At 44.8% G+C, this 26,889-nt stretch overlaps 1 protein-coding gene across 9 annotated transcripts in view; it reads right to left on the bottom strand.

Annotated features, from left to right (window-relative positions):
* The window catches only part of LOC147114045 (kelch-like protein 3), a 250,403-nt gene that overhangs the window by 78,428 nt on the left and 145,086 nt on the right, over window positions 1-26,889 (bottom strand). For all 9 annotated transcript variants that reach the window (XM_085995589.1, XM_085995588.1, XM_085995584.1 and 6 more), the window contains one exon: window positions 8,777-8,886. In XM_085995589.1, coding sequence (XP_085851715.1) covers window positions 8,777-8,886 — 110 coding nt within the window. The remainder of the gene's footprint in view (window positions 1-8,776; window positions 8,887-26,889) is intronic.

The raw sequence follows: 26,889 nt of genomic DNA, 5'->3' as shown, positions 1-26,889 counted from the left end.
TAAGGGTTTTCTGCGGGCGGAGTGTCTCCAAAAAGCGGAACTATCCACCCACAGGGGCCCTTCTCCAGGGCAGGTGGAGCATTCTTGACAGATTGGAAATGCCGGTTTCCAGCGCATGCGCTGTGCATGCCTGAAACCGGCATTTCCGATGTCCCTACGGGTGGGTACACAGAGAGTACCCACCCGTAGGGATCGGAATATCTGGGCCAATATGACAACTGTTCCATGGCCAACTGTTCCATGGCCTTACGTTTCCTTACTAGCTTCACATGAAGAACTGCATCAAAAAGCTCTTGAAAATCTATGTGAACTACATCTACTCGATTATCTTTATCCATTCACTTCAATTAGCTCTCAAAAGAATTCCAATAAATTAACAAGTTAGAACTATACTAGCTTTGCCATCGAGTAGAACATAGGGTCATGCTTGCAATTCTTACACACAAACTTCCCAATATCAGCTTTGAAGTGTTTTACCTAATTTACACCATCTGTTAATTTGGTTCTGTACAGGAGTTTTAAGAGGAGCTTGGGTTCATATCATAATGGTAAAAGGGTTTATTGTTCAACTTGCTATCCCAAATATTTTGTGCATAAAATAAATCTTTAGTTCATAGGAAGCAGACCTTAGCTTTGAACATGAGTAGAAACTATTGAGATGGCCTAAAATGTAACCGTACCTTAGTACAGAAAAAAAAGCAAGTTAAGCATAAAGTCCCATTGCATAAATTAATATTTATAAAAAAAGTGTTAAATTGGATAGGGAGAGAGAAGAAAGCTATGAAACTTAAGAAAATGATACTTATTATACTGCAGAACTAGTAGAGAATGAGTATTTTTAAATGTTAAATTTGCTCTGTTCAGGAACAAAAATGCTACTTCAATCATTTTCAAAGACAGGTTTTTAGAAACTTGCTATAGCTGTAAATCCACTGAGTTAGATATAGTCCAATTGCACTTTAGGACATTGGAACAGTAGAATTACCATCTGTAGAAGCCAACTTTTATTGCATTATCAAAGATCCTATCAGACAGATATTCTGAAGCACTCTGGAACATTGTGAGGATGAGAGACACTATATAGATACATGTTATCTATTTCCTTGAATTAACATATCAGCAAAATATTCTTTTAAGATTGTAACTGAGACATTTAAAGTGCGAGTACATGTTTTTATTGGTGGATAATATTAGAGATAAAGATTGTCTGCTTTTAAAGCTTGTACTAATGAGGCATCTGCAACGTGGCATGTGGATTCAGTTTCCTCGCCCTTGAACTTGACACGATAAATGTAAGACACAACAGTCCCCAAAGCTACATTTAACTACGCAACCTAAATTGTATTATGCACTAAAAACCAAAGTAAATCACACAGGTCACTTTTTCTTAGTTAATCATAAAACCTTACTGCTGGTAACAGCAGCTTAAACACTGGCTATGACCTTCCAGTGGACTTATTTCTTGAGCTAAACAAAGATTAAATGGGCTCCTGTGCAGTAATTGAGAAGCAAACCCAGATAATATTTACCATACAAAGCTTTCTATCTTATTACAATGTCTACCCCAAATCGTGCAAATCATCAGCATTGAAAAGATCATCTTTATCAAATTTTCTAAGAAAGAAAAACAAGAGCTTGAATTTGGAAAGGATTCTTAAAATTACCACTTTAATGTAAAATAGAAGTGAATGCTAATTTTAAAAGGAACTATCTTTTTGAAGGGTGCCTGGAGTGACAAATAATAAAATTCATCAAGTGAATCAATCTGGGCTGCGGTCAGATGTACAGCAGCATTGACAGAAGCCCAAAAGTAAATCACCAGCCAGGTCTGAGAGTCAGGGAACACTGTGGGACCTAAAATGGTGGAAGAAAATATATTTTTTTCAATGGATGGTGATGGTGAAAGGAATCGCTCACATAAAGTTGGGTTATAGTTAACACCAGTAAGGGAGTTGTTTGAAAGGTTTTAGTCAAGTTTTGATAATTAAATATCACAACATAGTCTTACTGGGGTAAGAATTTGATAATTTCTATAGGAGGTGCTGATCAGTAAATCTCACGCAATGTTTCTCAAACATTTCTATCCTGCCAATACAAGCAGTCCCCTTTAAACACAATGCCATGAAACACACTCCCATTTTGGGTTAACTGAACAGGAACAGGGGAAGTTAAATAACTTCCAAAGAAAATGCAACCATTTAAATCTTGTTCAACAGTCCGACACTTTGTAATGCAATTAAAATAGTAATAAATAGCACAGTAATGTTATTGGCTACACAAGACTATTTTGAAACCTGCAATGCTAAGGAGATCAAATCAGCTGGCCATGCTTGAATACCTCCAGTAATGTAATAGCCATTTATGCAGAGGTTTGTAAACTTAGTATGAAAATTTAAAGCATTAAGTGTCACTAACCAAAAATGCTTCCTTTCTTAGTAATCAATACAAAACTGATATCTCGATGTTCATTGTAAATATGTAAAGTTTGACTTTTTTAATCTTTATAAATTATGGATATTCTTCTTGGTTTACAACTTATATCTTCTATAGCATATCCAAAAAGCTGTGAATTTTTAAAAAATGTGTTCATGGAATGTGGGCGTCGCTGGCAAGGCCAACATTTATTGCACATTTCTAATTGCCATCGAGAAAATGGTGGTAAGCCGCCTTCTTGAACCACTGCAGTCTGTGTGGTGAAGGTACTCTCACAGTGCTGTTAGGTAGGGAGTTTCAGGACTTTGACCCAGCGATGATGAAGGAACCACAATATATTTCCAAATCATGATGGTGGGTGACTTGGAGGGTAATGTGCAGGTGGTTGTGTTCCCATACGACTGCTGCCCTTGTCCTTCTGGGTGGTAGAGGTTGCGGGTTTGGGAGCTGCTGTCGAAGAACCCTTGGCGAGTTGCTGCAGTGCATCTTGTAGATGGTACACACTGCAGCCACGGTACACCAGTGGTGGAGGGAGTGAATATTTAAGGTGGTCGATGGAGTGCCAATCAAGCAGGCTGCTTTATCCTGGATGGTGTCGAGCTTCTAGTGTTGTTGGAGCTGCACTCATCCAGGCAAGTGGAGTGTATTCCATCACACTCCTGACTTGTGCCTTGTAGATGGTGGAAAGGCTTTGTGGAGTCAGGTGAGTCACTCGCCGCAGAATACCCAGCCTCTGACCTACTCTTGTAGCCACAGTATTTATGTGGCTGTTCCAGTTAAGTTTCTGGTCAATGGTGACCCCCTCAGGATGTTGATGGTGGGGGATTAGACGATGGTAATGCCACTGAATGTCATGGGGAGGTGGCTAGACATTCTCTTGTTGGAAATGGTCATTGCCTAGCACTTGTGTGGTGTGAATATTACTTGTCACTTATCATAGAACGGTTACAGCACAGAAGGAGGCCATTCAGCCCATCGAGCCCGTGCCGGCAGTCTGCAAGAGCACTTCAGCCAGTCCCACTCCCCTGCCCTTTCCCCGTAGCCTTGCAATTTTTTTTCCTTCAGGTACTTATCCAATTCCCCCTTTTGAAAGCCACAATTGAGTCTGCCTCCACCACCCTTTCAGGCGGTGCATTCCAGATCCTAACCGCTCGCTGCGTAAAAACGTTTTTCTTCATGTCGCCTTTGGTTCTTTTGCCAATCACCTTAAATCTGTGTCCTCTGGTTCTCGACCCTTCTGTTAATGGGAACAGTTTCTCTCTGACCCATCATGATTTTAAACACCTCTATCATATCTCCTCTCAACATTCTCTTCTCAGGAGAACACCACCAGCTTCTCTAGTCTATCCACGTAACTGAAGTCCCTCATCCCTGGAATCATTCTCGTAAATCTTTTCTGCACCCTCTCTATAAGGCCTTCACTTTTTTCCTAAAGTGCGGTGCCCAGAATTGGACACAATACTCCAGTTGAGGCCACACCAGTGTTTTATACAGTTTCATCATAACTCCATTGCTTTTGTACTCTATGGGCTGGATTTTCCTAAGCCCCTGGAGTCGGGTTGGAGGCGTGCGGGCGATAAAAATCGGAGATCCGGGGGTCCCGACCCCATGTCAATTTCATAGGAGTCGGGTTGCCGACAAGTGCTGGAACCCGACTCCCAGAGGCGGGAAGGGATTAAAGGCAATTAAACTGCCTGTTAACAGGTAGTTTTTTGCCTATTCGCGATTTTTATTGCTGGTTTGTGGGCTTCCCGACAGCTCCAAACCACGAAAAGTTTTCGAGGCGGGACGTGGGTCTGAGGTCTTGGAGGGGTCGAGATGCCCAGTGTTCAGGTGAGTGAGGGGTGCAGGAGTGCAAAGGTAAGTGTTTTGCAAGTGTTTAAAGTGTTTAAATAAGTTTAACTTACTTTTACTTACCTTTACAGGAGTCCTGCATTCCGGTGTCGGGAGTCGGCTGAAAGAACCACAGAAGCTCCGATTTAAAAAAAAAAAATCAGCTTCTTGGTTTCTGCAGCAAAATGATTTTAAAGTTATCCTGAGAAAGGACTGAGGCTGAATTAGCAGTTTCTCAGTGCTTGACAGCTTCAAACAGCTGTTAAACACTGATATTTCATCTGCCAAAAGCTTTTGACAGATGAAATGTCAATCTCTGACGTCACCTGTTGCCGGGTGGCCCTTAATTGGCCTGCTGAGCCCACAGGGCGGGCTCAACAAGGTCAATCAGAGGAAAATCCAGTGGGTTGGCCACATCTCCATGGAGGCGGGACAACAAGCCCGAATGTGGGTTTCCCACCTCCAACCCGCCCCCGTAGCAAAATCCAGCCCTATGTGTCTATTTAGGAAGCCCAGGATCCCGTATGCTTTTGAACCGCTTTCTCAACCTGGCCTGCTAACTTCAACGATTTGTGCACATATACCTCCAAGTCTCTCTGTTCATGAACCCCCTTTAGGATTGTACCCTTTAGTTTTTATTGCCTCTCCTCGTTCTTCCTACCAAAATGTATCACTTTGCACTTTTCTGTGTTAAATGGCATCTGCCATGTGTCCGCCCATTTCACCAGCCTATCTATGTCTTCTTGAAGTCTATCACTATCCTCCTCACTGTTTTCTATACTTCCAAGTTTTGTGACATCTGGAAATTTTGAAATTGTACCCTGTAGCCCAAGCCCGAATGTTGTCCAGGTTTTACTGCACGCGGGCACGGATTGCTTCATTATCTGAGGAGTTGTAAATGGAAGTGAACACTGTGCAATCATCAGCAAACATCCCCACTTCTGACCTTATGATGGAGGGAAGGTCATTGATGAAGCAGCTGAAGATGGTTGGGCCTAGGACACTGCCCTGAGGAACTCCTGCAGCGATGTACTGGGGCTGTGATGATTGACCTCCAACAACCACAACCATTTTCCTTTATGCTAGGTATGCCAGTGGAGAGTTTTCCCCTCGATTCCCATTGACTTCAGTTTTACTAGGGCTTCTGATACCACACTCGATCAAATGCTGCCTTGATGTCAAGGACAGTCACTTTCACCTCACCTCTGGGATTCAGCTTTTTTGTCCATGTTTGGACCGAGGCTGTAATGAGGTCTGGAACTGAGGGTCCTGGCAGAATCCAAACTGAGCATCGGTGAGCAGGTTATTGGTGAGTATGTGCCACTTGTGGAACTCCTGCAGCGTTGATGACACCTTCCATCACTTTGCTGATAGAGAGTAGACCAATGGGGCAGTAATTGGCCAGATTGGATTTGTCCTGCTTTTTGTGGACAGGACATACTTGGGCAATTTTCCACTTTGTTGGGTAGATGCCAGTGTTCTAGTTGTACTGGAACAGCTTGGCTAAAGGCCCGGCTAGTTCTGGAACACAAGCCTTCAGCACTACAGCCGGGATATTGTCAGGGCCCATAGCTTTTGCTGTATCCAATGCGCTCAGCCATTTCTTGATATCATGTGGAGTGAATAAAATTGGCTGAAGACTGGCTTCTGTGATGGTGGGGACCTCAGGAGGAGGCCGAGATGGATCATCCACTCAGCACTTCTGGCTGAAGATGGTTGCAAACACTTCAACCTTGTCTTTTGCACTCACGTGCTAGGCTCTGCCATCATTGAGGACGGAGATGTTCATGGAGCTATTCTGGCTAATTTAAACTTATAGGCTTCGACTTATTAAAGAGCACTCCCATTCTGAATGAAGACAGACTCTATTTCCAGTTGCAGAGCATACAGCCTTAAGGTTAAATAGATATTACTCTGACTTTACATCCACCATGTTGCATATTCTTTGCACCAATGTAAATGCATTCTTCCCAATTATACAATCTGTCTATCATCATAATCAGTTGAGGCTTGACACTTAGTCCTTGCTAACCAGGCAACAGTGTTGATTGGCAGCAACCCAGAATACAAGATGATAGAAAAGAATTAGGATCATGTTTCACAGGCTTGGTGACTGGCAGCCAGCAGAATTGTGACGTTAATTACACAGTTAGAAGGGAAGAGATTTTCAAACTGGATTTAGCTGTACGCTGAAGTTCCATTAGCAAAACCTGTGATTGCCTAAGGAATCTAGCAATTTTACTAAACACTCCAGAGGTTGGTCAAGTGGAGAATCCAGACAAAACCAGCTAAACCCAGTTTAGACAAACCAATTATTACAAATGCTACAGATCTATGAAACTTAAGGTGTTGAAGAAAAGTGTTGAAGAAAAGCCTCAAAAGATGCTTCATGCTGGTCCCAAGGGGAGTTTTGAAGTGTGCACCTTTACTCAGACGAGATTGAATAGGAGACATTTCATTTTTTTATAACTATATATTAGTTGCAATTCTTTAACCTCATAAACACTTGATCTTTTCCAAGTTAAAGACTCAAATTGCCCATTTTTTAAATTTTTATTTTTGGATTTTCATGTTCATCTTGATGGTCATTGTTATGGCTGGGAAATAGAATATTTTTTCCTATTTCAGCATCCACTGTCATCATTACCGATTAAGTGGTTACATGAGGTATGGGAAAAGTAAAGTTCTATAAATCCTGCCCAGCAATGTGCCTTTGACCCAATCTCAGAAGATTGAGGGATAATAATTGACCAAATTTCCCCAACTCTTCAATAGTGCCATGGGATCTTTTACATCCACCTGATGGGGCAGGCAGGGCCTTGGTTTAACATATCATCCGAAATACAGCACTCCCTCAGTACTACACTGAAGTATCAGCCCAGATTATGTACTCAGTCTCTGGAATGGAGCTTGAACCCACGACCTTCTGACTCAGAAGTGAGATTGCTACCACTGAGGCAAGGCAGACATCACTCCACTGTAATGCATCAGCATGACATATTCTATCCCCCCCCCCCCCACCCCACCCCACCCCACCAGCTGTTGTTTTGATCTTAGTAAAATTGGCAATTACCACCAAATTAGGGACAGTTTTGTGCTGTAGCCATGCCAAACTCATTTCATGTAGGACACAAAAAGCTAGAGTTCATCTGTGCTGGATTTGAAACTCCTGGAGGTGAAAGTTCAATGTATTTACTCACTGTGTCATCCAATCCTTGCAAATTTTCCATATTAAGTGGCAGGTAAAGTGTGATACAATTTGGCACAAATTATTTATTTTAGCAATTTTAAAGGCCTTGTTTGTTTTACAGAGTGGATTAAACCAGACATCCCTTCACTCAAATCATTCTCACAATAAACTAACAAATTAAATTCAAAGATTTTATTCTGGTGTATGCATTTTATCATAATCCCTGATTGGTTATTAAAACTAACTATTGGTGCCCATTTAGCATCATTCAAAAATGTCAATTCATCTTGTGTCCATACTGTATTGTCATTTTAATTTATCATATTAATTACAGATCTGCCATATATAAACCCTGTGCTGGCATCTGAAGGTGAACTTGACCTTAGTTTCCCCACTTCCCTGCACCATCCATCCAACTCCAACCGAGTGGGCAGGCAGCAAGCTAAGCTCTGTGACTGGCTGGTAGAGGTCTGCGTTCCTTAGGAAGGGATGGAAAAACAAACACTTGAATTCTCCTCAGGTGGCTTCATGTCAGACTGAGACTGATGTACCAGTCACTTTAAACATTTGAAAAGCAATTCCGCTGGCTACAAGTAAAAAACATCTCAGAACATTCACAACATGAAAATAAAATACTGTGCATTCACATTTACAATTCTGAAAATAAAAGTAAAGACATTCTTAGTTTGAAAAATAACCATAATCACACACGTGATCCACATGATCTTTGGGGTGTCAACTTTCTGGGTTTTCAGGATTGCATCTGTGGTACCTGTAAGATGGACTGGGCCAGCTATAGGAAAACCCCAAATAGGATTTGTTTGGATGCAGAGATTTGCGAAGTCCAAAAATGTGCAAACAGCCTTGAAATCATTTGCTCACCAATTGGAGGAATGGAAAGTGATTGCAAAGTGTTGGCATGTCTCCTGACAACCAATTTTGAATGTGATGCTTCAGGGGAGGGAAATTTAATGGTGGTGTCCGATGTAGATATGATTTTCATATGGTACACTTAGTAAAATCAATTTTGGCAGGAAATTAAACCTACAGATTAAAAAAACTACTTGTGAAAGCAGGAACCATGCTAGAACTCTATAGATCTTGAAATATATGGGTCATTGTCAATCTTCTCTCACTTTAACCATGGACATAATGATGTAGTTCGTGAAGTCTGAAAGTTCTTTCTTGGATACCAAGTCAAATTCTGCCTGAATGTTCACTTGTGCCAGGGAAGCATGGTAATCATGGTTATGGTGGCAATCATGGCATGAATACATTTAGATAAACTCAAACCTTATCCCATAAAGGAAAAACATGTACCTTTTCTTCTGAGGCAACTGTGAGCTTATCGCTTGATATCAAACTGCATACTTGATCCAGATTCAGAGTAAGAAATTCTTCACCCAGCATAACATCAGGAAAATGCTGCTCTGTTCAGGAAAAAGAACAAAAAAGAGGCAAACAATAAAAAAGTCAGCTTGTACGGACAACCAATTGTGTTAATTCTCTTCCGAACTACAAAATTCTCCACTCCAGCAGAACGAACCATGTTACTCTCCCATAGATGACAACATACAGCCTCAGCATTACTTTAGGACTACTCACATTTATCAGTAATGCCACTGGTACAATACTTTAAGCACAGAGCTACTTTTAAACCGTATTACTGTTTTGCATAAATGTACATATTTGGTTAAATCATTGTGCACTTTGTTGGTGAGATATACTTCAACACTGAGGGTTAAGAGAAGTCCAGGCAAACCTTTGGCAACATTCATAATATACAAAGTAGAATTGGAGAAATGAGGAAAAGCACTGAAAAGGGATTACTAAAATTTCAAGACATTAGAATTTTAGCATAGCACTGAAAAAAATGAGGAGGATATATCACAATTAATATAAAAAGTATCTAAAGATTCTAGGGAATACACTGCTCACACCTGAAATCGGCCTGTACAAGACACGTGGGAGGAGCTAAACTCCTCATTCACAGTAGAATCAGTCACTTGATAGTGAAAGGATAAAATAAGACTGCTCGGGCAGCTGATCTATCTCTGGGGTATTCCAGATATTGTACTAGATCTTAGTCTGAAATCACAGAAATACATACAAGTTACAACACGGAACCAGGCCGTACAGCCCAACCTGTCCTCCTTGGCATTTACCGTCCATAGGAGCAAATAGTTCTAATCACATTTACCCACCCTGTTCCCATTTCCCTTCATCCACCTATCCAATCTAATCTTGAATGTTGACAGAATTTCTGCCTCAATCACTAATCCGGAAAGTGAATTCCACAACCATACAACTCTATAAAGAAGTTTCTCCTGCCCTCTGTTCTAAATCACTAACTTTTAATCTTGTACTTATGGCATCTTATTTTAAACCCCTCAGCCACTAGAAACAGTCTGTTTCTATCTACCCTGTCCCATTCTTTTATCATTTTAAATATTTCTTTCATATTGCCCCTTAATCTCCGTTGTTCTAATGAAAATGACCCAATATTTCAAGTCTTCACACAAAGGGTAAGGGAAATCTGGAACTCTCTCCCTCAAAAAGCTGTTGAGGCTTGGTCAAGTACAAAATTCAAAACGGAGATAGATGGATTTTTGTTAGGTAAGGGTATTGAGGGATCTGGAACAATGGCGGGGAAATGGAGTTGAGGTACAGATCAGCCATGATCTAAATGAATGGGAGAACAGGCTCGAGGGGCTGAACAGCCTGCTCCTGTTCCTGTTCCTTTTTTCTATTTGTATAGGCAGGCTCCTGTGTTGCACCCATTCCAAAGCCTCAATATCTTCCCATAGTGCGGAGCCCAATACTGCACACAGTACTTTTACTGAGGTCTTAAGGTTTTATATAGGCTCATCAATATCTCTAACTTTTATATTCTATACCTCTAGAGAAAATCTGGAATTGCATTTGTTTTTTTTTTTTGCGGCTTTATCAATTCAAGATGTTGGCTTAAATGTGCTGTGAACCTGTACACCCAAATCCCTCTGCTGTTCCACAGTACAGAGCCTACTTCTATTTAGAGTATAATTAATACCATTATTTTTTTAACCAAAATATATCACCTTACACTTACTGACATTGAATTCCATCCGACTCACTTTTCAGCCCATTTCCCCTTCTCATCAATATCCCATTGCAACTTCTTTTGGTTTCCTAAATAATTAACTACCTCTTGTAGATGATAATGAGGGTATAATTTTAGGCCAATCGCTACTCAGGCATTGTCCCCATAACTTTTAAAAATTATCACCCCTACTCCCATCCTCAAATAGCCCATTTTCAAACCCTCTTTCTTCGCTATCTACCATTGCTTCTCCATCTCCCTTTCCTTCCAAGATCCCTGAATACATTCTCATCTCCATGATTACCTCGCCCACAGCTCCCTTTTTGAATCCCTCCAAATCTGGTTTCTGTCCTTGAACAGCACCAAAATGGTCCTAACCGAATTGACAAACAAGATTCTTTGTGGCTGTGGTGCATTTTCCCTCCTCATCCTCTTTAAACTTGAACACAGTCATTCACACGATCCTTATTCAAGACCGCTCCTCTACTGCTTAGTGGAATTGCCCTCACTTGGTTCCATTACACCCCTAACATCTCCAGCAATTGCTTCTCGTCCCACCCCCGCACGGTCATCACCAGAGTCCCCCACAGATCTATCCTTGACCAATCTCCTCGTCTTCATCTACATGCTATTCCTGGCGACATCATCCAAAGTTATGGGGTCAACCTCCACATATACGCTGATGACACCCAGCTCTAACTCTCCTACATCTCCGTCAGGCCCCTTCAATGCCTCTGTGTTGTCAGACTCCTTGTCCGACATCCAGTCTTAGATGAACCAGAAATTAATCCAGCTAAACACTGGGAAGATCTAAGCCATTGCCTTTAGCCCCATCAAGAACTCCATCCCCTCCTGGCCATTGATTCAGACTGAACCAGACTGTTGGCAATCTCGACATCCTGTTCAATCTCGAGCTGAGATTCCAATATCCTCTCCATCACAAAAACCCTACTTTCACCTCTGTAACAACCACCTCCAAACAATCTCAGTCCATCTGCCACTGAAAGCCTGCCTTTGTCAACTCCAGACTCGATCCTACATTATTATAACAGAGACTTGTGGTAAACCACTGTTATACCTGCCTGTGTGGGTGTTTGTATTCCACTGTGTACATGTCTGTACATGCCTCGGCTGACTCCTCCCACGAGTCCAGGTATAAAGGTGACTGCTCCACAGTCCCTCTGTATTCTGGACTGGTCGACCACTCGAGGCACACCTTCATTCTCTTGTTAATAAAAGCCTGTTAGTTACTCGCTTAACCTCAGTCTTTTGAGTAATTGATAGCGCATCAATTTTATTAACAAGATTTTTTTATAATGGAGAAGATCCTCACACCAGCATGCCTGGACTTAGACCATCGGGAGGCGGACGCATCCACCAAGTTTGCTCACTGGCTTAGGTGCTTTGAAAGATTCCTGATCGCCTCCGCTGCAACGGTCAAATCGGATGAGGACCACCGAGCGTACTCGGTCATCCAGGACGCGACCTCGTACACGGCTGCTCTCAAGCTCCTCAAGGACCAGTACACGCGCCCAGTGAACGAGGTGTACGCCAGGCACCTCCTGGGGAGTCGTAAACAACAACCTGGGGAATCGACCGAGGAATACCTTCAGGCACTGTCTGTGCTTGGCCGGGCCTGTGGTTGTAAGGATGGAAAGGCCGCCGTGTACACAGAGGAACTTATCCGGGACGCTTTTGTGGCGGGCCACAGGTCCAATTACACCCGACAGCGACTGTTGGAGCAGAGTGACCTCGACCTCAACAAGGCCTCTGAACTCGCACTATCATTGGACGTAGCCTACCGGGGCATGGATGCCTACTCCTCTGCACCGTGGACGCCGCGGGGAACGACAGCCTGGGACACGGTAGGACCGTCTCATAGCGCCGTGCCACCCCAGCCACATCCCAGCAACGGCCCAACTACCGCAGCAGTGTCCCAAGGCCAGAAATGCTACTTCTGTGGCCAGGCCAAACACCCCAGAGCGTGCTGCCCGGCGAAAAATGCGATCTGCTCGGGCTGCGGGAAGAAGGGGCACTACGCCAGCGTCTGCAGGGCCAAAGCCACCCCGAACCCCAGCAGCGCCGCGTGTGGGCCGCCATCTTGGGCCTCCCCAGCCATGTGCGAACCACCGGAACAGCAGCCATTTTGGACGCCTCCAGCCACATGGGGATCATGGACGCCGCCATCTTGGACACCAGCCGGGACACAGCAGGCCCCCAACACCGCCTCATCTGATACCTGCAGCGACACACCGACCCCTACGCTGGCATCCGTTACACTGGACCAAGCGAGACCGCACCAACTGGCCCGGTCCACAATGGACATTAAGGTAAATGGTCACGAAACAACCTGCCTTTTTGACTCTGGGAGCACGGAGAGCTTCATCCACCCCGACACGGTGCGGCGTTGCTCCCTCCCAGTCCTGCCTGCGCACCAGCGGATTTCTATGGCCTCCGAGTCCCAGTCGGCGGACATTGGCGGCTACTGCGTGGTGACACTCTTAGTAGACGGGACTGTGTACGATAATTTTAAACTTCTGGTCCTGCCCCACCTCTGCGCTGCCGTTCTACTGGGGTTAGATTTTCAGTGCCACCTTAAAAGTGTTACGATGGCGTACGGTGGACCCCTCCCCCCACTCACAGTCCGCAGCCAGCAGCTTCCAAATTGCCCGCCGTGCACCAGGTGCAACCTCTCCACACTCAGAGTCACCCCCCCCCCCCCCCCCCACTGTTTGCTAACCTCACCCCCGTCTGTAAGCCCATCGCCACAAAGAGCAGGCGATACAGTGCCGGGGACAGGGTTTTCATTAAAACCGAAGTGGAGCGGCTCCTGAAGGAGGGGATTATTGAGGGCAGCACCAGCCCCTGGCGAGCCCAGGTTGTGGTCGTTAAGACCGGCGAGAAGCAGCGCCTGGTCATCGACTACAGCCAGACAATAAATCGCTACACCCTGCTGGACGCTTACCCACTCCCCCGCATAGCTGATATGGTCAACCAGATCGCGCAGTACCGTGTCTTCTCGACCATTGACCTGAAATCAGCATACCACCAGCTCCCTATCCGCCCTGAGGACCGCCAGTATACTGCCTTTGAGGCAAACGGCTGCCTCTATCACTTCCTTAGGGTTCCCTTTGGCGTCACCAATGGGGTCTCCGTCTTCCAAAGGGAGATGGACCGGATGGTCGATCAAAATGCGTTGCAGGCCACTTTCCCATATCTGGACAATGTGACCATCTGCGGCCATGACTTGCAGGACCATGACGCAAACCTCGAAAAATTCCTCTGCACCGCCCAACTCCTGAACCTGACGTATAACAAGGAGAAGTGCATATTCCGCACAACCCGCCTCGCCATCCTTGGCTGTGTTGTGGAACACGGAGTCATCGGTCCCGACCCCGACCGGATGCGTCCCCTTATGGAACTCCCACTACCCCACTGCCTCAAGGCCCCGAAGAGGTGCCTAGGGTTTTTCTCCTATTACGCCCAGTGGGTCCCCTACTATGCGGACAAGGCCAGTCCGCTGATCAAGTCCACCTCTTTTCCCTTGACGGCAGAGGCCCGCTTAGCCTTCCACCGTATCAAGGAAGACATTGCCAAAGCCACCATGCACGCAGTGGACGAATCCATCCCCTTCCAGGTGGAAAGCGACGCGTCCGACTTTGCCCTGGCCGCTACCCTTAATCAGGCGGGGAGACCCGTGGCCTTCTTTTCACGAACCCTCCAGGGCCCGGAGACCAGACACTCCGCTGTTGAGAAGGAGGCCCAGGCTATTGTGGAGGCTGTGCGTCATTGGAGGCACTACCTGGCCGGAAAACGATTTACCCTGCTCACTGACCAGCGTTCAGTTGCTTTTATGTTTAACAACAAGCAGAGGGGCAAAATCAAAAACGACAAGATCTTGAGGTGGAGAATCGAACTTTCTACCTACAATTACGAGATCTTGTACCGGCCCGGGAAGCTCAATGAACCCCCGGATGCTCTATCGCGTGGCACCTGCGCCAGCGCGCAGATCGATAGACTGCGGGCCCTCCACAATGACCTCTGCCACCCGGGGGTCACCAGGTTCTTCCACTTCATCAAGGCCCGCAACCTGCCTTACTCCATTGAGGAGGTCAGGACCATGACCAGGAACTGCCAAGTCTGCGCTGAGTGCAAACCGCACTTTTATAGACCAGACAGGGCTCACCTGATAAAAGCCACTCGCCCCTTCGAGCGCCTGAGCGTTGATTTTAAAGGGCCTCTCCCCTCCTCCGACCGCAATGTGTACTTCCTCAACATTATTGATGAGAACTCCCGTTTCCCATTCGCCATCCCCTGCCCGGACATGACCAGTGCCACGGTCATTAAATGTCTGAACGACCTCTTCACCCTGTTCGGTTTCCCCAGCTATATCCATAGCGACTGGGGCTCATCGTTTATGAGCGACGAACTCCGCCAGTACCTGCTCGCTAGGGGTATTGCCACAAGCAGGACCACCAGTTACAACCCCCAGGGGAACAGACAGGTGGAAAGAGAGAATGCGACAGTTTGGAAGGCCGCCCTGCTAGCCTTAAAGTCTAGGGGCCTTCCGACCTCCCGCTGGCAGGATGTACTCCCCGATGCGCTCCACTCTATTCGGTCACTGCTCTGCACTGCCACTAACGCCACCCCTCATGAGAAAATGTTTGTCTTCCCAAGGAAGTCCACATCGGGGACATCGCTACCGCCACGGCTGACGTCCCCAGGGCCGGTCCTACTGAGAAGACACGTGAGGACCCATAAAACGGACCCCCTGGTCGAGAGGGTCGACCTCCTCCACGCCAACCCCCAGTATGCTTACATTGCGTACCCGGACGGGCGGGAGGACACAGTCTCCATACGAGACCTCGCACCCTCGGGGGCCCCAGTAACCCACTACCACCCCCCCTCCCCCCCCACGATCCAATATCCAACCCCAGCAGACGGCACGCCTGGGCCCCACGACCCGCTCGGCACCCACGAGGACTACACACCAGTGCCCCAGCCTACGCGGGACTCGACGCCGGAAGCTTCACTACCCCTGCCGTCGCCACGTCGATCACAGCGGCAGACAAGACCTCCGGAGAGACTCCAATACACAAACTTTTAATACACTTCACCCCGCCGGACTCATTTTTAAACAAGGGGTGAATGTGGTAAACCACTGTTATACCTGCCTGTGTGGGTGTTTGTATTCCACTGTGTACATGTCTGTACATGCCTCGGCTGACTCCTCCCATGAGTCCAGGTATAAAAGGTGACTGCTCCACAGTCCCTCTGTATTCTGGACTGGTCGACCACTCGAGGCACACCTTCATTCTCTTGTTAATAAAAGCCTGTTAGTTACTCGCTTAACCTCAGTCTTTTGAGTAATTGATAGCGCATCAAGACTACACTTTAAAAGTACTTCATTGGCATAAAGCACTTTGGGACGTCCTGAGGTCGTGAAAAGCACGGTATAAATGTAGGTCCTTCTTTTCATTAGGCCAATGCTCTCCTAGCTGCTCTCCCATTCTACACTTTCCATAAATTTCAACTCATCCAAAACTCTGCTGCCAGTATCCAATCCTACACCAACTCCCACTTAACCATCACAGTCATCCTTGTTGACGTAGATTGGCTCCCAGTCCCTCAAACTTAAAATTATCCTCATGTTTAAATCCATCCATGACCTTTCCCCTTCCTATCACCAGCCCTACAACCTACCCTGAACTCACTGTTCCTCGGACTCCAGCCTCTGGTGCATTCCCCCTCTGCCCCCCACCGCTCCATTTGTGACCAAACCTTCAATACCTATGTCCAACTCTTTAGAATCTTCACCCGCCCTCCCCTCTCCAACACCCTCTCGTCCTTTAAAAGCCACCTCTGACGAAGATTTTGGAAACCCTCTGAATGTCTTCTTTTTTGACTCAATGTCCACATATCCTCACCCTCTCTGAACCACCTTGGGAATTTTTTCTACATTAATGGCACTAAAGGTGAACAGAATATTTTTCTTCGCTCTCTGCAGTGACAGCACCAAGTCTAACATAGCAGGATACAAAGAAAAGCTGTCTTTACTCTCCATCAACCCTGAGAAAAGCACTCTTACTACACTAAAGTGATATTCCATTTCCCATATCATCAATCGGAATGAAATTGCCAATTTAGTAACAAGAATGCAGTTTTGTACTTCAAGGTCTTACCGCTCAAAAATGAGTTTAGGCAGCCACAAGTATTTTAGTTAGGACATTTATAACCAACACAAAGAAGAAGACATTAGCCCATCAGTCCGGGCTGGATTCAAACCCACATCCTAGTGGTTAAAGGACCATGCAGTTCCCTCTTAAAATGTAAATCATACATAGAGTACTTCCACTGGTATAACATGATTAGAGGGTAATTGAGCTTTAAACATTAGAAGAATTAGAAAAACACTGACTAAATCATGAACATAGTACAAGTTTTTAAACAGATCCGACTGCAACACGTAGTTAAAAAATCCCCCAGTCGTGGGGCTAACCATAGTTTACTTAATACCTCATCTTACGAGTTACATAGACAGCCTCCCTGATGAACGTACTTATGGAATCTGAGTGATACCCGGGTGCACTCAGATTTGGAATATATAGATTTGGAAATATATTTCTATGCTCATGACATCACCAGATAGATTCTCTCCCCCCCCCCCCCCCCCCGTCTCCCTGCCGCAAAAAGCATTAATAAATAAAATTTAATTTTATGTTAAAAATGTTATAGGCTTTTCCACCTGTGAGGTTTAATAATTCACCTATAAAACTTTGGCACTTGTGTTTTGGCCAAATTCCTTTCGCTGAAATTAAGCCGGGGGCTTTTGAGGATTTAGTCAGGGGAGTACAAATCTTCAGACTAAAATGTTCTTAGGCTTTGCTTATGTCGGAAAGGGAGAAAAAGTTGAGACAGCCATGATCTACCATGCATTCTTCCATGTTTCTCTTTTAGAAGAAAATCTTGTGGTAGCACTGGAGCTTTGGGGACTGAGCTAATTTTAGTTTACAAAATAATCTTAGAAATGCAGTGGACAGTGAAACCCAAAGGCACAGCAATGAGCTGGGTTTATGTGAAGGAAAGTTTGCCTTGAAGGGCACTTTAGAAGTTAAGCAAAAATAATACAGTTGAAATGACCCGATATGACAAACACCACGTACTGTTTGTGTTACTGAAACGTGAAGGCTTACCACAATGCACTAAAAGTCAAATTCATTAAAGAAAATACTTCAAAATATAGCTTTATTATTTACAATTAGTTTTATCTGTTTTGGGTTCATTTCAAAAACTGGCCTAGATTTTCCACATTAGCAGAATTGGGGAGCATCTTCTGCCTGCCACAAAAATGCAACCCCAACGCCAACTCTGACCAATATTCTGGCTTTTGAGTCACATACATAAATTTGGCAGGAACTCCAGCCTCCACTGACAAGCCTGCCGACAATGGGGGCAGAGATTGGCTGCAGCAAGCCTCTGATACTAACCACAGTGTAATGTTGCCAGTCACCACAACACTAAATTACCCTTGCACTGACCATAGCAATGCTGGACAGCAGAAACCAACAGGCGTCCATTGCTTCCAGCATTGCTGTTGTATAAATGATGGGAAATGTGTCAGATGGCATATTGTCATCATTTGTGTATTATTATTACAATATGCCTGTCCATATACAGGAAGCATAACGAAGTTGCCAGCAGGAAATCCAATGGATATGAAAATGGGTGGCAATGGATCAGAGCACAATCCCGTCCAGTTATCTGCCTCAGTTCCATCCAGAAAACAACAGAAGATCATGCCTTTACTTCAAGACATGTACCAAAGCACCTGGTCAGCATTCAATCGATGACAAAGGTACAGTGAATCTGTACACCATCTAACCAAAGTACTGCCAGAAATTTGGCAGCAACATACCATTTTACGCCAACCCCCAACCCCATTTGTCAGGCCACTGAGATTCCTGCATCAGTCAGACCTAATCTGGATTTTTTATTTATAAGTCAATTCATGCATCTTTGCACACTCTACAGAAGGTGACTTTTACAGTGGTATATGAGAACTAAGGGATGATTTTCCTGTCACCCATGTGACGAGTGCCAGGCAAGCGGGCCGCTCCTGAAATATGCGCTACCTGCAATAACCTGAATCCACTTATTTCTGGGTTCAAGTCATGCTTCCCCGAAACATGCCTAGCACCTGGAAGGGGGAGGAAAGTCAACTGCTGAGAGGGCTATAACAGGAAGGACACTGGTGTTGGGGCCTTCTCACTGCTGTCTAAAAACAGCAACCAGAGGTCTTTCAGGGCTGATCCCTGTCTTTTCTGTCAGACTCGCTCCGATCATCTAACCAAAGCAATTGTTTTCAGACCCAGCCACACACTCCATACCCTTGCCACCAATCCCACTGCATCTGGGCCTTCCTCAAAATAGCACGCTTCTGGCACTATAGAAGGAAAAACACCTCCTCCCACCTCATTATCATGGCAGCTTGTTCCTATTGCAGGTGCAGATATGTGGCCCTCTACCCTCCAAGAAGCCCAGAAATCCTGGAACAAGAGAGAGAGGAAACCTGGTGCGATGAATTTCTAAGCCAGTCACCAAGCACAGAAAAGTACCCAACTGATCTGCTGTTGAAGAATGTTGACTACATGGTTAGAGAAAAAGTAGAGAAAAGTAAATGTAGTCAATTCAATTCAATTTTATTTGTCATATATGCAGCAGACGTGTGTACTGCACAATGAAATGTTGATTTGTACGAGTCCTCCCAACATTGGAATAAATATGGCATAACAAGGATAAAAATACTAATAGAAATACTAATAGAGAGTAATAATAAATAAAACAACAGTAATAAATAATAATAAATTAATCGTTCATGAGTCTTATGGCCTGGGGGTAGAAGCTGTTTCGAAACCTGTTGGTATGAGACCGTATGCTTCGGTATCTCTTACCAGACGGGAGCAGGGCAAAGAGGTTGTGGCTGGGGTGACTCGCATCTTTAATGATTCTCAGGGCCTTCCCCCGGCACCTCTCGGGGTAGATATCCTGCACAGCAGGTAGTTTAATTCCTATAGTGTGTTGTGCAGCTTTCACTACCATCTGTAGAGCCTTGCGGTCTGTGGCGGTGCAGTTGCCATACCAGGTAGTGATGCAGCCGGACAGGATACTCTCGATGGTGCACCGGTAGAAGTTGGTGAGAATCTGGGGGGCCATTCCAAATTTCTTCAGTCTCCTGAGGAAGAACAGGCGTTGGCATGCCTTCTTGGTTACGTCGTCGATGTGATGGGACCACGTTAAGTCCTCCGTAATGAATACACCCAGGAATTTGAAGCTGCTGACCCTCTCCACCTCAGCCCCTTCAATGTAGATTGGGGTGTGTCCCTCCCCCTGCCGCTTCCTGTAATCCACAATCATCTCCTTTGTTTTGCTGATGTTGAGGGAGAGGTTGTTGTATTTGCACCATTCTGCTAGAGCTCTTACCTCCTCCCTGTAGCCTGTCTCGTCGCCATCTGTGATAAGGCCTACAACGGTAGTGTCATCAGCAAACTTGATGATGGAGTTGGAGTTGTGCATGGCCATGCAATCGTGAGTAAACAGGGAGTACAGAAGGGGGCTGAGCACACAACCCTGGGGAGCTCCCGTGTTCAGGATCAGTGTTGAGGAGGTGTTACTGCCTATTTTCACCACCTGGGGTCTGCCCGTCAGGAAGTCCAGGATCCAGTTGCATAGGGAGGTGTTAAGTCCTAGCTCACTGAGCTTGTTGACAAGCTTGGAGGGGATAATGGTATTGAATGCTGAACTATAATCAATGAACAACATTCTCACATAGGTGTTCCTCTTATCCAGGTGTGATAAGGCAGTGTGCAGTACAGTGGCAATGGCATCATCCCTAGATCTGTTTGGGCGGTAGGCAAATTGGAGTGGATCCAGTGTGTCAGGTAGTAACGAGCTGATGTGGGTTTTGACCAGCCTCTCAAAGCACTTCATTTCAATTTCAATTTCAATTTTATTGGTCACATAACCAAATACAAGAAGTGTAATCTAGTCAGTGAAATGTTTTTTTCTTGACGAGCCGAGAGCACCAAGCAGCAAGAACACTGAGCTGCCTGGTACGCACGGAGCCCGCAAGGATGGCAGCCATCTTCATCGGCACCATCACAAAAAAACACATACCGACATATACACGCATACATACTTTAAATATAAATAAAGCAGACATAAAATAAATAAAAGACATAAAAAAGACAGCACATAAAATGAACAAGCAATAATGTAAAAAAAGTAATTTCTACAGTAATTACATTGATATTTCTACCCAGGCTTCTAGAATAATCTCTGGTTACAGGGTGGCCGCACTGGGAGAGCATCGTGAGGAACTCACAACTTATAATTAATAAATTTAATTAATTAATTACTTAATTAATAAAATAAATAAAGTGCCCCCTCAGTCTTTCTCGATGTTTCCCCTCTCTCTCTCGCTCGATGTTTCCTCTGTCTTTCTCTATGTTTCCTCTCAGTTTTTCCTCGATGTTTCCCCTCTGTTTCTTCCACACACCTGGCCTGCACATTACCCCTGGCTGTCCAACTTGGCGTCCTGGTAACCAGGTTCCATTCCAGCTCTCGCTCCTTCAAACTGTCTCTCCAGCTCGCGACCTTCAAACTGTCTCTCCAGCTCTCGACCTTCATGATGATAGAAGTGAGTGCTATGGGGCGGCAGTCGTTTAAACAGGTTACTTTGGTTATTCCAGTCCCCAAAAAAACAAATGTCATCTTGAAGCAGGTGGGGACTACAGACTGGTACCGTGAACGGTTGAATATATCCGTAAGCACGGCTGCCAGCTGGTCAGCGCATGCTCTAAGGACACGCCCAGGGATTCCATCTGGGCCGGGTGCTTTGTTATTATTTTCATGGGAAGTAGGGGAATAATTGGACCAGGGCACACAGACATAATTTGGCCTCCATTTTAAAGTCATATATTCGATCTTTATATTTCCAAACTAAATTCTTATGTCCATATTTATAATGGCAATTGCCCAGTAGATTTATCACACTGCTATTACAACCTCCCACCAATAGTGGTCTGCAGTCCCTCCAATGGGGGAAAAGCGTAATTACAGCAACAAGTTTACATAGGAGGTTTCCATTATAAATGCGGTTCAAGGAACTTATAATGGAAATAACTGACAGGAAGACCCAAATGATATTGGGTCAAAGGATCAGGATAATGAAACAGTTTGGGTGGAGATAAGGAATAATAAGGGGAAAAAAACACTAGTGGGTGTAGTATATAGGCCTCCGAACAGTCGCAACTCGGTTGGACGGAGTATCAATCAGGAAATAGTTGAGGCTTGTAATAAGGGAACATCTATAATTATGGGGGATTTTAACTATCATATAAATTGGACGAATCGAATTGGGCAGGGTTGCCTTGAGGATGAGTTCATTGAGTGTATTAGGGATGGGTTTCTTGAGCAGTATGTAACTGAACCAACCAGGGGGCAAGCAACCTTAGATCTGGTCCTGTGTAACGAGACAGGATTAATTAAAAATGTCCTAGTAAAGGATCCCCTTGGAATGAGTGACCATAACATGGTTGAATTCCATATTCAGTTAGAGGGTGAGGAGGCTGTATCTCAAACAAGCGTGCTAAGCTTGAATAAAGGAGACTATGAAGGTATGAGAGCGGAATTGAGTAAAGTGGATTGGGAAAATAGGTTAAAGGATAAGACGATACATGATCAGTGGTGTACATTTAAGGAGTTATTTTACAACTTCCAAAAAAAGTATATTCCACTGAGAAAAAAAGGGTGTAAAAGAAAAGACAGCCATCCGTGGCTAAGTAAAGAAATTAAGGATAGTATTCGACTAAAAACAAGGGCATATAAGGTAGCCAAATCTAGTGGGAGGATAGAGGATTGGGAAAACTTTAAAAGACAGCAAAAAATAACAAAAAGATTGATTAAGGGAAGATAGATTATGAAAGTAAATTAGCAAAAAATATAAAGACAGATAGTAAGAGTTTTTATAGTTATATAAAAAGAAAAAGGGTGGCTAAAGTAAATGTTGGTCCCTTAGAGGATGAGGCCGGGAAATTAATGGTGGGAAATATGGAGATGGCAAAAACACTGAATGAATATTTTGTATCAGTCTTTACAGTAGAGGACACCAAGAATATCCCAACACTTGACAAGCAGGGGGCTATAGGGGGGGGGGGAGGAGCTAAATACGATTAAAATCACTAAGGAAGTAGTACTTGGTAAAATAATGGGACTCAAGGCGGATAAATCACCTGGACCTGTTGGCTTACATCCCAGGGTTTTGAGGGAAGTGGCGGTAGGGATTGTGGATGCATTGGTAATAATCTTCCAAAACTCCCTGGACTCAGCAAAGGTCCCGGCAGACTGGAAAACTGCTAATGTAACACCCTTATTCAAAAAGGGCAGTAGACAGAAGGCTGGAAACTATAGACCGGTTAGCCTAACATCTGTGGTAGGTAAAATTTTGGAGTCCATTATTAAGGAGACAGTAACAGGACATTTGGATAATCATAATTTAATAAGACAAAGTCAGCATGGTTTTATGAAGGGGAAGTCATGTTTGACAAATTTGCTGGAGTTCTTTGAGGAAGTAACATATAGGGTGGATAAAGGTGAACCAGTGGACGTAGTGTATTTAGACTTCCAAAAGGCATTTGACAAGGTGCCACACAAAAGATTATTGCTTAAGATAAAAAATCACAGGATTGGGGGTAATATTCTGGCATGGATAGAGGATTGGCTATCTAACAGAAGGCAGAGAGTTGGGATAAATGGTTCATATTCAGACTGGCAATCAGTAACCAGTGGTGTTCCGCAGGGGTCAGTGCTGGGTCCCCAACTCTTTACAATCTATATTAACGATTTGGAGGAGGGGACCGAGTGTAACACATCAAAGTTTGCAGATGATACTAAGATGGGAGAGAAAGTAGTGAGTGAGGAGGACATAAAAAACCTGCAAGGGGACATAGACAGGCTAAGTAAGTGGGCAGAGATTTGGCAGATGGAATACAATACTGGAAAGTGTGAGGTTATGCACTTTGGCAGGAAAAATCGTAGAGCAAGTTATTATCTTAATGGCAAGAAACTTGAAAGTACTGAAGTACAAAGGGATCTGGGGGTCCTGGTGCACGAAACTCAAAAGGTTAGTATGCAGGTGCAGCAAGTGATTAAGAAGGCCAATGGAATGTTGGCTTTCATTGCTAGGGGGATAGAATATAAAAATAGGGAGGTATTGCTTCAGTTGTACAAGGTATTGGTGAGACCGCACCTGGAATACTGCATACAGTTTTGGTGTCCATACTTAAGAAAGGACATACTTGCTCTCGAGTCAGTACAAAGAAGGTTCACTCGATTAATCCCGGGGATGAGGGGATGGACATATGAGGAGAGGTTGAGTAGATTGGGACTCTACTCATTGGAGTTCAGAAGAATGAGAGGCGATCTTATTGAAACATATAAGATTATGAAGGGGTTGGATCGGGTGGATGCAGGGAGGATGTTCCAGATGATGGGTGAAACTAGAACTAGGGGGCATAGTCTTAGAATAAGGGGCTGCTCTTTCAAAACTGAGATGAGGAGGAACTACTTCACTCAGAGGGTGGTAGGTCCATGGAATATGCTGCCCCAAAAAGCTGTCGAAGCTACATCATTACATAAATTTAAAACAGAAATAGACAGTTTCCTAGTAGAAAAGGGAATTAAGGGTTACGGGGAGCGGGCAGGAATTTGGACATGAGTCTAGGTTTGGATAGGTCATGGCCCTGTGGGTAGCGGAGCGGGCCCAGGGGCCGTGTAGCCTGATCCTGCTCCTGTTTTCGTGTGTCTAATGCTGTTAGATTCAGGAGATAGTCCTGTCATAGTGGATTGACGGTTAGGATCAGATCAGCCATGATCTTATTGAATGGCGGAGCAGGCTCGAGGGGCCAATTGGCCTACTCCTGCTCCTACTTCTTATGTTCTTAGATGCAAGTTATTTAACATATTAGTAATCGATCCCCACACAGGGAATCAAGACCAAGTGCATCATCAGGTTAGCAGGTTTAGAAGGTGGGGGATAATTGGACTAGGGTGATGAAGGACTGCAATGCTGGACAGCAGAAGATGCCAGCTCAGTGGGATTGCCTTTGCTTGTTTCCACTCTGAGCTAGCCAATCATAGGCAGAGCATCTCCAGCAATGGCTTCTCTTCAAGCCGCTGCACCATTACCTCCAGAGTTCCCCAAGGATCTATCATTGGCCCTTTCTTCTTCATTTACATACGGACTATATCTGCAGTCATGGGATCAGCTTCCACATGTACACTATCAACTCTACCTCTCCACCAACTCTCTTGACCCCTCCACTACTTGTGTCGTCATATTGTTTGTCTGCCATCCAGTCTTGGATGAGCCACAATCTTCTCCAGTTAAACGTTGGGAAGACCAAAGCAGGTGTGTTCAGCCCCAACCACACACTCCGTACCCTTGGCAACAATTCCACCCCCTCCGCGCCCACTGTCTCTGGCTGAAGTGGAAAAAGGCGTACTCAAGGCTGGCCTAACCAGAGTACTGCAGAGTTTAAACATTACTTAATAAAGGTTAAAATAAAAACAGAAAATGCTGGAAATACTCAGCAGGTCAGGCAGCATCTGTGGAGAGAGAAACAGAGTTAAACTTTCAGGTCAATGACCTTTCATCAGAACTTAATAATGCTAAGTATTCTACTTTCTTCATTGATTGGTGCTCTGCAGTGATTGAACGTGTTAGGTACTAAGTCTACTAGTACCTAGATTTCTTTCAACATTAGCTTTGAAGCCAGACCTGACCTAAAGGGCAAAATACACTATTCTTTAGATTTTCAGCTCAATATTTGTAAGTCAGTTTTTTAAAAAATTAGCAGCTTTAAAAATAGATCATAAAAGGTTAAGATAAAGTAAAGTAAAAGCCAGGCTTTGGGAGTGCAGTGGCATGAGTTTAAATTTTGATTTTTAAACAAAACCCAAAGAATGTTAATTGCATCATGTAGTGCTTGTAAAATCATGTATTACAGAGGGCCCGGTACCATTAACATCGACCTATAGTACCATAGAATTTGCAGCAGACCAGTTGGATTCAAAAAAAGCTTCCTAATTACTAAACAAATAGAAATTCATTCTGGTGTGACAAGTCACACGACTTGAATAATTTATCCACAATTAAACCACCTTTTCAGTGAAACTTGTTCAAACCTATTCAGCAATATTGTACAGTACCAAAGAAAGGTGGAATGTTTGTAGAACACAATCCCTTTTTGCTGGGACATACAATAGAAACTTGTGAATAAAACAGTGTAAACACTATAGTGAGAGGTCTTATTAGGCAGTCCCTCGGAACCGAGGATGACTTGCTTCCACATTAAAAATGAATTTGCAGGTGACTGATTCGTCCAATGTGGGACCTACAATCTCTGTCACAGGTGGGGCAGACGGTAGTTGAAGGGACGGGTGGGTGGGGTGCTTGGATTGACATGCGCTCCTTGCGCTTGGCTTCCACTTGCTCCCAGCGAAGAGACTCGAGGTGCTCAGTGCCTTCCTGGATGCTTCTCCTTCACTTTGTGCGGTCTTGGGCCAGGGATTCCCAGGTGTCGGTGGGGATGTTACACTTTTTCAAGGAGGCTTTGACGGTGTCCTTGAAGCGTTTCCTCTGCCCACCTGGGGCTCTCTTGCCGTGCCGGAGCTCCGAGTAGAGCGCTTGTTTTGGGAGTCTCGTATCGGGCATGCGGACAATGTGACCCGTCCATCGGAGCTGATTGAGCCTGGTCAAAGCTTCGATGCTGGGGATGTTGACCTGAGCAAGAACACTGACGTTGGTGCGCCTATCCTGCCAATGGATTTGCAGGATCTTGCGGAGGCAGCGTTGGTGGTACCTCTCCAGTGCTTTGAGGTGCCTGCTGTACATGGTCCATGTCTCTGAGGCATACAGCAGGGCAGGTATCACTGCTGCTCTGTAGACCATGAGCTTAGTGCTGGGTTTGAGGTCCTGGTCTTCAAACACTCTCTTCCTCAGGCGACCGAAGGCTGCACTGGCACACTGAAGGTGGCGTTGGACTTAGTCGTCGACGTCTGCCCTTGTTGACAGTAGGCTCCCGAGGTATGGAAAGTGGCTCACGTTGTCCAAGGCCTTGCCGTGGATTTTGATAATCGGGGGGCAGTGAGAGGATACAAAGCTTTACAGTCATTAGATGCTACAATGCACTAGCGTTGTAGAAACAAAGGCATGCAATAAGAGAGAGACTTGTAATGAAAGGATTATTGTACAGGAAACTCTCGATTTACCGGCACCTAAATAACCGGAAATCTC

The sequence above is a fragment of the Somniosus microcephalus genome, chromosome 8, assembly GCF_052327205.1.
Source record: "Somniosus microcephalus isolate GS21.2 chromosome 8, FLI_Smic_1.0, whole genome shotgun sequence".
In the NCBI taxonomy this organism is placed as follows: domain Eukaryota; kingdom Metazoa; phylum Chordata; class Chondrichthyes; order Squaliformes; family Somniosidae; genus Somniosus; species Somniosus microcephalus.
The sequence above is the reverse complement of the archived record's forward strand: the minus strand, read 5'-3'. Positions and strand labels throughout refer to the sequence as shown.